Source organism: Larus michahellis, chromosome 2, assembly GCF_964199755.1.
Source record: "Larus michahellis chromosome 2, bLarMic1.1, whole genome shotgun sequence".
NCBI classification, from domain to species: domain Eukaryota; kingdom Metazoa; phylum Chordata; class Aves; order Charadriiformes; family Laridae; genus Larus; species Larus michahellis.
The window spans coordinates 146,400,551-146,413,034 of record NC_133897.1 but is presented as its reverse complement, the minus strand read 5'-3'; the positions used below and the strand labels follow the sequence as shown (position 1 = coordinate 146,413,034).

Below are 12,484 nucleotides of genomic sequence, written 5' to 3'. Positions count from 1 at the left end.
GCCTTTTTGCTCAGTAGCTGCCTGAAGAAAATGATATCAGAACAGATGATGAAGGCAGCCAAAGAGGGCCAAGAAATGGTGAGTTGTGTGTATATGTTGGTATCTGAATTTGTATTTAAAAGAAATAAGCCTGCTACTCTATCATTCTTTCAAATATGCGGAGAGAAGTCCCGTTGAGGAAAAGGATCTTGCATATTCCAACATTTCAGTAAAGAATTAATTGACTAAAAAGTAAATTTTTACTGAAATAATATTCTAAATGTTAAAGATGGTTTATCATCACAGTTTTAATAATCTGTTTTGCATTCTGTCCCCTTGACTCTAATTTTTGCTGCATATGATAAAGGATATCTATGGCATAATTTTTGTGTGTTCTGCAACTACCCTGTTGTATCCATTTCTGGCTTCCACTTTTTCACCACTTCACTTGCTTGCTCCATCTGCTGCAATGTTAGGCCAATTTGAGATCTGTGACATTCACACTGAGAAACTTTTTGGTTTTAAATAGAAGCGTTAATAAAATAAAAACCTGATTTGTAGCTAAAATACTTCTGATGTCTTTTGTGTAGGCCTTTAAGGATGAAAATGTTTAAAGACTTGTTATTTTTAAAAGTAATTTCCAGCATTAATAATGCCTTTGTTTAACCTTGTGATATCTAAAGACTATGACTGTCTGTTAACTGAAAACCTACGAAGAGAAAAAAGGAAAGGAACATATGTGATCTTCTAGACCCGTGCTGATTACAGTGAGCAAAGAACAGCATGTGTTATTTCATAGCTTTAAACTGTAAGCAATTCAGAAGAAAAGACCAATTTTAATTTTGGAAAAGATTTGATCTCTTTCATACTAAGTTTATTTGTAATGGAAGTAGAGTAAACCTTTAATTATGAAGATGAGCATTCATTACTTAACTGTTAAGCTGTTGATAGTACTCAGGTAGCTCGGACTAAAACAGAATTATGAGAGAAAGATAAATATACCAGTTCACTTCCTACACTGTTTCTGCTGGGTTTAACTGAATGCTGATTTCCTCAGTATATTTTATTAGAGTATTTGGGGGAGCATTTAAGCTTATTCTAAGTTTAAATTTTTCTATCTATTTAGGACATCAAGATGCCTGGATCCACAAAAAATAGTAAGAAATCCAGCATCCAACAAAAGCAGGTTAGTGAATGAGAAAGTCTCTCCAAAATGTAAGTGTAGTGTGCCTTGCTTCCTAGTGGTGTTTAGCCCAACCTCTGTTTTTCTGGTTAGGGAGATTCCTAGTAAATTTAATGGGAACTTGTTTGGGTAGGAAAAGGAGGTAAACTTGAATTTTGGGAGGGAGAACAGGGCAAGAAACTTGTCTGAATAAAACTTCTATTTCAGTTTCATGGGTTTAATGACAACTTCATCTTATTTGCTTTTTGCAAGTGTTTCTGAATGAGACATAGGAAGTTTCCTTCCTATGTCTAGGAAGATCATCGACTAGATGACCTCCAGAGGTCCCTTCCAACCCTATGATTCAATTCCAGAAAGCCAGAATATACACAGAGATCAAGCGTGTATATCCACATGCAGCTGCTGATGTAGTTTTACAGAATTGTACTTGGATTACGTACTGGGATTGTTCATGCATTCATTTTTCCCTGTAGTTGGGATTTATACCCACTTGGGAAATTTGACATGTTACGTATCTATACATATATATTCCTATCATGTAAAAGATGTAATTACAACTTCATTTGCTGGAATTGATATTCATAGCTAATAGTTCCTAAATAGCTAAATGGCTAAAAGGTGTTGCTTTTCCAAGTCATTTGGTGAATGTGAGATAATAAATAAATGGAAAGGGAATAATGTAAAGCAAATAAAAATAAATACCTCTATTACAGCATGTGACTGGCCAAAGGGGGAATATTTCTAAAAGAGAAACCCAAAATCTAATCTGAACTCAGAAAAAAATAAATGTTTCTTCAGAAACAGCATAAAACCAATCACTAACTGCTCTTCAATAAGCAAATCGGTTAACCTGTGTGGTGGGTTTTCTTGCCCCTTTCTTTGAAGTGCTCTGTACTTGTCACTGCTAGAGACAAGTTTCTAGGTTAGGTGTCACCTTCAGTATTCACAAATAAGTTGCAAATGATAATAAGGGAGACAACATCTTCTGAATAGACTTAGATCTGTGATGAAGGCTGAAGGATGCAGTTCAGTGGCTTCACTGTGGTACAGCTTTAGTAAGGACTAAGTTGTGTGGCACTCTGGGCTTGAGGCAATTGTTCTGAGATGAACATACTTTACAATACCTCCTTGATGGACTCTGAATGCTCCTTCTGAATTTTTGTGATGAAAGCAGCCTTGGACAGGACAACGTAAAACCAGTGAGCTCTCCAGCTGTGTCTTGATGGTGCAGTGTCTGGCTGCTACTATAAAACTCAGTGAACTAACAAAATTACAGCTGATAATTAGAATGAACTTATTTGTTAAAGAAAGTCAAGGTATGTTGTTGCGTTAAACCATGATAGTATGGCATGTCATGCCTCATTTTATACCGCAAGTTTAAACTGGTTTAGATGTTCGTGCACCAAGCTGTGTTATTAGACAATACACAATCTCAAACCATGCTTAGCTAACTTCTAAAAGCTGTGATTGCAGTATTAAGGTTCTTAAGGCTTCCCTTTCCTATTGCTCTATTACTCTTTGCAAAACATTTGAAAAATGTATTAGAAGGGTATCTTTGCATATTCTCATTTGAAAAAGCGTTGTTTGAGTTGGTTCTCTATAATTTTGCCATTAGTTATCCCCAGGAGTCTTGCAAGTCTTTACTCCAAGTTGGGGGGAAGTTTAATTGACTGCTGTCCAAAGACTGAAAACTTACGCCAAATATTTTCTGCTGAATCATGAGAAGAAAAACTTAATTTTGGTTTTCTTTGTGATCCTGTAGCAGTATGCTGATACTACTGGATCAGCATAACAGCCTGTAAGTTCTTGTTTGAATAGACAATCTAGTACAGCAGTAAAATTTAGTAGGAAAATCAAGAACAATCTTTTGAATTGAGATTAAAATTATTTAACTATATGTGGTAGGTGGACTTTGCAGATAGGCTGTGCTGTAGAATGTACCTGCATCTAGGCAATTTTGCTGTTATGTCTTGTAGCAATCTTGAAAAAAGAGGTATGAAATAACTTCTACAGAGATAATAGATGCAAAATTTGGCTCTATTTTGCTAATGCCTTGATGTTAGTTATTGCAGCATGGTTGCCATAGCTTTGTGATGGACACTTTTAGTAGGGGTTCTCAGGACATTTACTTTACAGATACACCAAAATACCATGTTGCAAGAGGCAGAAAAAAAAATCCGTGCCATAGATTGTCCTAATACAACAGAAAACTGCAGATAGGTGCAATGTAAGGGTATAGTTTGCCTGCATATACCTTGGGTGCTTATAGTGTGCCTGCTTATACCTGCCAGGTGATGTGGTGTTAGGAAGTTTCAGACAGTACACGTTAACCTTCAGGAAAAGTACAGTTGAAAAGTATCATTTATGCAGGCATTATGGTTAAAGTTAAGAGTGTGTGATTAACAGTAGTCAACCTAATTCAGAAGGCAGTAGGTAGTTAAAGTACCTGTACATATGTTCTTTGGCATTATAGCGGCCATAAAGACCTCGGTGTTAGCACATTTAGAACTGCCACTCAATCTGCACTGCACTTAGTACACTGCAATAAACCTTAAAAGCAGAAACAACTGTTCTTGTGTCCTATTCCAGCAGGAAAAAAAAATTAAAAAAAAATAAATCTGTTCTCTCTGAAATGCCAACATAAAGAGATTAACCATTGCACCTGAACGGTATCATCTCAGACTTTCTACCTTATGTTTGTATTTATAATTATTGAAATGAATATACTCTTTTAACTGTTCATTTGTTTCACTGCAGGTAGTTCATTCGGGTTTTATATCAAGGAAAAGATTTTTGGTTAGGCCAAATGAAGAGGACTGTGTATTTGAGAAAATAAGAGAAGAGGACCTGTGATAATTTATTTTAGATTCTGTCTTTCAAAATGAATTGTCTGGAAATAATAAAGCCATTGTTGGAACTCTGAATTATAAGGGTAAAAAAAAAAAAAATCTTCAATGTAATTCCTTGCCTTTGCAGTGTTCTCTATAGTATTTACAACTCTAGTGAACCAGTTCAAATGGGTGCTGAGGATCTGGAAACATGTTATATGCACGCTTTTTTTTTGGTTTGGTTTTTTTTCAGTTTGTTTCCCACCCCCCACCCCCCCGCACTGAAATTGTTGGGGCAGAAGGGGAGGGTTAAATAGAAAAGGTGCTATGATATTAGAGGAGGAAAAAGTATTTTTGTTATCATATAATGATATTGATGTAGCTAAGCAGCCTCTTGCTACCTAGACACTGGAAAAGGTGCATATTTCACACGGTTGTTCCCCTTACCAGGACCAGTCCTTCCTCTCAAGCGGAACAGACTGGTGTGGTGCCTTTATCGACCTCCTGAGATGCCATCAATGTTGACTTCAAAGCTGGTGTTAACGTGGGGAGGGCTACCAGCTGAACGGGGAGGGCTACCAGCTGAACGCATGTGACTGTGCATCAGACATGGAGCAGCCTTACCCTAGTGCCGCTGGGGTAAGCAGGTCCCTCGTGTCGCTGGATAAAGGCAGACACATTGTTAACCACATCACTAAGTTACTTCTTACTGCTAGAAGATTAAAGTGCCTGAACCATGATACTGACACAAAAGCAGCGTTGTAAACACCATCCTTGTGGAGCTGGAGGAGGCCGTGCCTCACCCAGCCTGGCTCCGGGAAGGCGGCAGCCCTGTAAGGAGCGGCGTCGCCCGCACCGGCCTGCGGCCCAGGGGAGCGCCGGGCGGTCGGTACCGCGTCTCCACCTGCGGCCAGGCCCCGGTGCGAGCGGAGCGCCTGAGGCGGCGGGTGCTGGCGGTGGGGGAGGCGGCTCCGCTCCGCTTCGGCCATGGCGGCGGCCGGGCGGCGCGGCGGCGGCCTCCGCCCAGCAGGGGGCGCGCGCTGCCTCCCCGCCGCGCCTCGGCCTCCCCCGTCCGTGCGCGCTCTGCGTGTCCAGCCGCCGCCGCCGAGGGGCAGGTAGCGCCGGCGGGAGAGGGGGGACCGGGTCCGTCCGCGGGGAGGGGGGGCGGTATCTGTCCGTCGGTCCGTCCTCAGGTACAGGGGCGGCGTCCGTCTGTCCGTGGGGGTAGGGACGCGGTCTGTCGATCGGTCTGTGAGGGGAGGGCAGGGCGCTGCCCGCCCGCCGGTGCGTGTGGCGGGCCCGGGCCCTGCCGGCCGGGGGGTGAGGAGCGGCCCGGCCCGGCCCAGCCCGCCCCGAGGCCCTGACAGCCCCGGCGGAGCGGCGGCGGGGAGCGGAGCGCAGCGGCCTCAGCGCCACCCCGGAGCGGGGCCGGAGGGCGTGGGGCCGGGGCCGCGGCAGGGAGACGAGGGGAGGAGGGCCCGGCCGCGACAGGCACCGCAAGCTGCGACCGAAGTGACGCGGGGCCTGGGCATTGCCCGGCCCGAGAGCGGGTGGGGGGGGAGCGCAGGCGATGCTGCTCCGTCTTGGAGAGCTTTGGTGGGAGAAGAGGAAGAGCCCCGCCAGCCTTCACCGCGGGAAGGGAGGGAAAGAAGGACGGGAGAGGGGCTGCCCTCCGGGTAGGACCTTAATAAGTGTGCAGCCCCTGTGGGTGCTGCCTTGGAACGTACTCTTTAGGAGGAAAACAGTGAAGATAAGTGAAGCTAAAAGGCAATACATATTTTTGCCAGAAGACCTTCTTTTAACCTGTCCTCAGAACTGTCTTTGATCAAGCAATTACTGTTTTTAAAGGAAATGGAATAGTTGTAATTGTTTTCTAGGCAACGGTAATGTTTTTGATCAGCAGCTGCAAAGGAAATTGTTACTGTGCTGAAAAGATAGGGATAACACCAGACTTGTAAAGAGTATGTGAAGTAACTAGAGACAAACTATGGTGAGTGATATTGAAAGGAAAACCCATCAAATCTGAGTATAAAAGATTATAAAGTGAGTTCTTTGAAGATCCATCTTGAGACCAATGTTATTAAATATGTAATAAAGATATAACAATTAAAACTTTACTGTTCTAATTTGGTAGTGATGAAGAGCTGGGAAGCATTGGCAACACAGAAGAGGGTTATAGTACTACGTGGAAAGAATTGGATGATCCTGAGAACTAGAGAATGAAATAAGTACAATAAGAACTTAAAGAACAAAAGCTTGCTGTTGCAAACTTGTAAGCACACAATTTACAGAAGAAATTCTTACTGGTTAAACGCACCACAAAACCAAAATATATGTTAGGTACTTACAAGATAGGCAATTACGGAAAAAGTGAATGCCAACCTATGAACCTTTGTTATCCATGAACAAAACTCTAGAATATTTTGTATAACATTAATCGTCTCATGTAAAAAGGTAAAGTGGAACAGATGCCGGAAGATGTGCCTAGGAAAGGTGAGGAAATTAAGAGTCTGTTGAAAGAAGCTTTTGGCTTTTTTAGTTTTGCAGAGTAAAGGCCTTGTTTGCTTTCTGTTGAACTGTGAAGGTAAACACTGTGAAGGGAATAAATTGAGCTAAAGAATTATGTTGATACATGAATAATTTAACATTGATTTTAAGATAATATATGAAAAATTCTAACCATGAGAAAGCACTGATGCTCAGGAGCAGCCTTATAAAAGGTCAAGTAGGAGGAAAAACCTGTCACTTTTTAGATGGAATGTGACTGGTTTGTGAAAGTAATGCTTTTGTTTGCTGCAACAGAGGACTACTAAGTGTAGTGTTATCTGGAGATTTTAGATCTCTTTTTTGTTTGTTTGTAAAATAGATTATTAACAAGAACTTGTTAAACGTGCTTTTTAGAAGAAAAATGTTTATAGTAACGTTTGCAGTCTGAATAGTTGGATTGACAACAATCAGAAAATGACACTGGCTAATTGATCTCTTTTTGAGTTGAAGAGAAAGTATTGGAGAGTAAGCTGAGATGAGTTGAAGGCTGAAGTGTAGTATGACGGAGAATGCCCTGAGGAAAAGGACTTAAGGGTGTTGGTGGAAGAGAAGATCAACGTGAGCTGGTAATGGGCGCTCGTGGCCCAGAAAGCCAACAGCATCCTGGCCTGCATCAAAAGAAGCGTGGCCAGCAGGTCGAGAGAGGTGTCTCTGCCCCTCTGCTCTGCTCTGGTCAGACCCCAGCTAGAGTACTGCATCCAGCTCTGGGGGCCCCACCACAAGAAGGACATGGACCTGTTTTGGTGAGTCCAGAGGAGGGCCACAAAGATGATTGATTAGCAGGCTGGAGTACCTCTCCTCTGAAGACAGGCTGAGAGAGTTGGGGTTCTTCAGCCTGGAGAAGAGAAGGCTCCGGGGAGACCTTATAACAGCTTTCCAGTACCTAAAGGAGGCCTACAGGAAAGCTGGAGAGGGGCTTTATACAGGGGCATGTAGTAATAGAACTAGGCGTAATGGCTTCAAACTGGAAGAAGGGAGATTTAGACTAGATGTTAGGAAGAAATTCTTTACTGTCAGGGCGGTGAAACACTGGCCCAGGTTGCCCAGGGAAGCTGTGGATGCCCCATCCCTGGAAGTGTTCAAGGCCAGGCTGGATGGGGCTTTGAGCAGCCTGGTCTAGTGGGAGGTGTCCCTGCCCATGGCAGGGGGGTTGGAACTAGATGATCTTTAAGGTCCCTTCCAGCCCAAACCATTCTGTGGTTCTGTGATTCCATGTGCATCTGCTGTCTTCTTACTAGAGCAATGTTAGTTTGCCCCTTCAAGAGGGGACTGTAAAAATCGGCTCTGATCTGAGCTTAATGATAGGTTTCCTCTCAGCACGTTTTGGTATCCTTCATTTAGAGTTATCTCATCAGCAAGAGGGAGGGATTCCATGCGGTGCCTTCAGTTGACTGTGTTATCCCACCCCATATTGTTGTGCAGCTAATTTCTGAGTATATGTGTCCTTGAAGTCCATATCTGCAGCCCAGGACCTGAGATACCTGATCATCCAAGGAGCGAACTCCTTGGATCGCTCTTCTAGGGATTTGGGTATGCTGGAATTTTGAGGGCTGTTTCTCTATTCTTTTGATGAGTCTGTCGGTTGCCTTTCACGTGATCTCAGTTGCCCATGCTCCACTTCCAGTTGGGTCGGTTAATAAGCACATAAAATATTTGAGGGCATTTGTTTATACACATTATGTGAAGTACATGATCCCTGGTGCATTCAGCTCTCTGTAGAGACCATTCATAGCATGCTGTTACTGTAGGTAACAGGCTGATGGGCCTGTCTTGAGTGCCTGGGACTGTTCCACCCAATTTCACTTGTTGGTGTTTACTGAGATTCTGCCGTCACCTAAGTCAAGAGCACAAATACTGAAATGTTCACATTCGTTGTGGTTTGCTTTACTATTTAAATACAATACTTACTAAATATGTGGGAAAATGTCTTATCTCGACTGAAGCCATATCTATACTTACAGAACTTAGATTCTGGCTTTAGTTCATGTATCAACATTTCTTTCTTTTACTCTATCAATAAAATTTCAATTGACTAAGTGGAACAAGCTACTTAAATGCCACTTTTGTCACTCAGCAAATTTCTCACATCCAAGTAACGCAGCTACGTCTGCTGAATTTTATAACATAAACTTAAAGGAATAAATCTTTTAATGTTCATTGATGGGGTTATATTCTTCAGCATGCTCAAGACCTCTTACAGTGTCAGATCAGCATAACAGGTGGTGACAGAGAGAGGGCAGCAGCCTGTTTCAGGGGAGGCTTCTAGTGTATGGGTTTCCCATGGATGGCGTAGAATGCTTGTCTGTCTTCTTCAGCTCGACATTTTTTTGTGCAGAGAAGCATATGCCTGTCCTTGCTGTGTGTTAGTATGTTAGGGACTGGTTCTGTCTGAGTTTGGATAAATTTTTAGAGGTTTGCTACATCTAAGGCTTACCAGCTTTTCCTGAAGTTTACTGAGTAGGATTGTAGATACAGGTGATGCAATTTATACAGTCTACTTGGATTTTCAGGAAGCATTAAAAAAAAGTATACTGCCGGAGGCTTTTGAGGAGGCTGGGTGCTTATAGCGTAAAAGTGATTTCTTACATGCAGAAATAGTTGCATTGAAAAATTAAAAAGAAGGCAGAAATAAATTGCCAAAAAAAGGAAGGGGGCAGAAAGGTGGCACATGAACTTCAGTGTACACAAAGATAAGATGATGGCTTGGGTAGAATAATCTGAACCATGTTTACATGGCGCTGAACTCACAACTAGTAGCCACCACTCAAGAAAAGCTCATGGAGTCACCATCGACAGTTCCCTGAAAACCTTGGCTCAGTTTGCCGTGGCAGCCAGAAAGCCAGGAAAATGGGGACTGTCCTCAGTGGGGCTACTGAGTAGAAGACAGCACCATTTTGCTGCTCCAGTTTGGTGCACCCATATCTGGAGCAGAGTGTGTGGTTCTGGTTTCTGCTTATGAAGGATATAGGTGGTTAGAGAAGGGCAACCAAAAGAGCCATGGGGATGACCTTCCTTATGACAGGAAAGCCAGAGTTGCTCACATTAGAGAGGAGATGCCTGGGATGTGATTGAGATTTATGAAATGAAGGCAGTGGATAAGGTGAGAGTTATTTGTCCAGTCTTGCAGCACTAGAATGGGGGTTGCTTGCTGGGGCTGGTGGGAGGGCGGTTTCAGATGGATATAGGGAAGGACTTCAGCAGGGGTGACAGGGGAACCTGTGGAGGCAGAGAGCACAGGCAGGTTCAGGAAGGGATTAGAAAAACTCATGAAGAAGACTGTTGAGGGGCTGTTAAAGGCCTGATCAGGGAGGTCCCCGATGTAACAGCAGCGGCTGCTGTGGTGTGTTTGGAGAACAGGCTGCAGAAAGCAGCCCAGCTCATGTGCTTTCCCAAAGTACGATCTCTGATTGCCACTGTTGAAAGCAGAGTGCTGGGCAAGCTGAATCAGTCTGATCCAGGACAGCAGTTTCTGTGAACCTAAGGTCAGTCCTTTCAGTGGAAGAATTCTAGTTCTGCAGGGTTTGGTTCTGGATTCCGAACTGTTAGAATTTCCATGAACAGCCTAGAAAAGGCAGCGAGCAAGAAGGTGATAGTGTTCACCAGTGGCATAGAATCATAGAATAGCTCAAGTTGGAAGGGACCCATACGGATCATTGAGTCCAACAATAACGTCAGCTATGAAAAGCTGCAGAAGGATCCTGTAAGACTGAGTAACTGGATAATGTAACGTAATGGCTCATGAATTCACTGTAGGTAGAGTGATTCAGAAAGCGTAAAAAGAATCCTAACGTACCATGTCAAATACTGGGCTCTCAGTAATGGGTGGTATTTTGTAGCTATGATAAATGGTTCCATGAAAATGTAACCACAATGCTCAACAGCAGTCAAAAAGGTAAATCAGATAGTAAATATTATTGGGAAACAAATAAAGAACAAACCAAAGAATCTTGTCAGGGCGCTGTGTTAATCCATGGTTCACCTCAAACACCCTGTGTGGTTCTCCCGCTCCATCCCCCAGCTCAGAAAGCATATAGTAAGCATGAGCGAGATTCAGAGAAGCAAAACAGTGTCAAAGACACAGAGCCCCTTCCATATGAGGAATGATCAGGAAAGCTGGGACCCAAAATTTGTCCTGGAAAGGGATGTCTGAGGAGGATGTGAGGAAGGCCCATGGAATCATGAGTGGCATGCAAAGAATGGCCAGGGGTCAACTGTCCATTCTTCTGGCAGGAGAGCTGGGGGTCCGCAAGTGAAGCTAACAAAGCCCCATTTCAGCAAGATCAAAAGATGGGATTCTTCACAGGTAATTGAGTTGGAGAACTTGCCAAAGTATGATGTGAATATTAAAAGTATATGCGTTGGAGAGGAGAATAGGCAAACTCACAGGGGGGTTACACTGAGGGATGCTAAATACCGAGGAACCACATCCAGCTGAGAAAGATTTTGAATGGGAAAAACACTATTAGGAATGCTTGCCCTATTCTACTTTTTTTTCCTGGCTTTTGGCCACCATTTGAAAAATGATACTAGGCTTAAACTGACCTTTGCAGGGATCTGCTATGGTTACTTTTACATTTGCTTTATTGCTGGAATAAAGCCGACTAATCTCTGACTTCTGATGATTCCTGCTGCATGCAGAAAGTTTTTCCCATTTTAGTAAACTTGTCATCTCAGACTTCTTGGTTGTCTAGGGAAGGACTAGACTTTGGCCGGCGGGGGTGTGGGGTGGTGTTCCAGTTTTAGGTTTTGGGTTTTTTTAAGAAACAGGCATGAATGCCTACTTTTTTAAAGGAAACACCTTAGTCTTCAGAACTCAAACACATATCAAAGTCCTCATTTCATTAATACAGGATGAGATTGCTGCTTATGCCACAAGGGAATAGCAGTTTGGATATCAGAATTCTTTTTTATCAAGTTTTATAAAATCTTATTTTCAGGCCTTCCAACATTTCCTTCCCAGGAAAATAGGAAAACACCACAAAATGTAGACAAAGCAGTCTGTGTGAGTCCAGGGTTACCCACCTCACCGTCCCTTCCCTTCAGCCGGACAGGGGTTTGTCGTTCCACGCGGTGGCACTGTGCGTCCAGACACCAGTGCGGTACCTGCTGCGGCAGCTGACAACCGCAGGCGATCAGCCATCCCTTGCTCCTCAGGTACCCTTGTCGGCTTTTCCAGAAGACTGCTTCAAGGTCTGCAGCAAATTCAAACACAAACACTTCATTAGGAGTGGAATAAATTCTCTCTAGTCTGTTGAAAAACAAATAAACCACCAACAAAACAACCCTTAATAGTTTCTTGGCCAACATACAGGTTCCTAGGAGAAACAAAAGGAGTTTGAGTAAAGGTTTGTGAAGAGGTTGATAATTATGACTGATGTAAGTGATTTGATAACTTTGCATAAAAGCAGATGTATTCCAACTGACCACAATGATCAGGGAAATACTGCAGTTACTTACTGATATACCTGAGCCAGTTGTGGGGAATTAAAGTTACAGATGATTTGAAGAAATCCGTAAATTGCCTTTCTTCTGAAATAGTTCTTTCACGGAAGATGGAAAACAAGCAAGGTTCAAAAATACTTAAATCTATATTTAATAGAAGTGCAGTGAAACACGTAATGCAACTGGATTAACAGTTAAGTGTAGTGAGGATAAAATATTCGTGAATCTGCTTGTCAATAAAGGTGTCTTAAAAGAATGATTTATTTCCTATCATTACTTTATTTTGTGTACATAAATACACAATGAATGTACTATATTATCTGGGGAAGTATTCTGCAACCCTGGATTAGCATTTGAGATCTTTTTTATTTTTTATCTTGTAATGTTGACATACTGTACAATGATGAGCAGAGCACCCTGTTGTTCAATGCCATTATCTGCTGATCCATAAAAGAGCAGCAATAATTATTCTATTTTTTTTTCATAAAGCACCTTGTAGCCTGTA

General features: G+C 42.7%; 1 protein-coding gene across 5 annotated transcripts in view; it reads left to right on the top strand.

Annotated features, from left to right (window-relative positions):
* Positions 1–12,484, top strand: part of SNX31 (sorting nexin 31) — a 55,119-nt gene that overhangs the window by 27,748 nt on the left and 14,887 nt on the right. For 2 of the 5 annotated variants that reach the window (XM_074577533.1, XM_074577534.1), the window contains 3 exons: positions 1–78; positions 1,106–1,165; positions 3,920–4,363. In XM_074577533.1, the coding sequence (XP_074433634.1) occupies positions 1–78; positions 1,106–1,165; positions 3,920–4,015 (234 nt within the window). In that variant the 3' untranslated portion in view covers positions 4,016–4,363. Of the gene's footprint in view, positions 79–1,105; positions 1,166–3,919; positions 4,364–12,484 lie in introns of those variants that run through there. The other 3 variants (XM_074577532.1, XM_074577535.1, XR_012585777.1) reach the window with 2 other exon arrangements.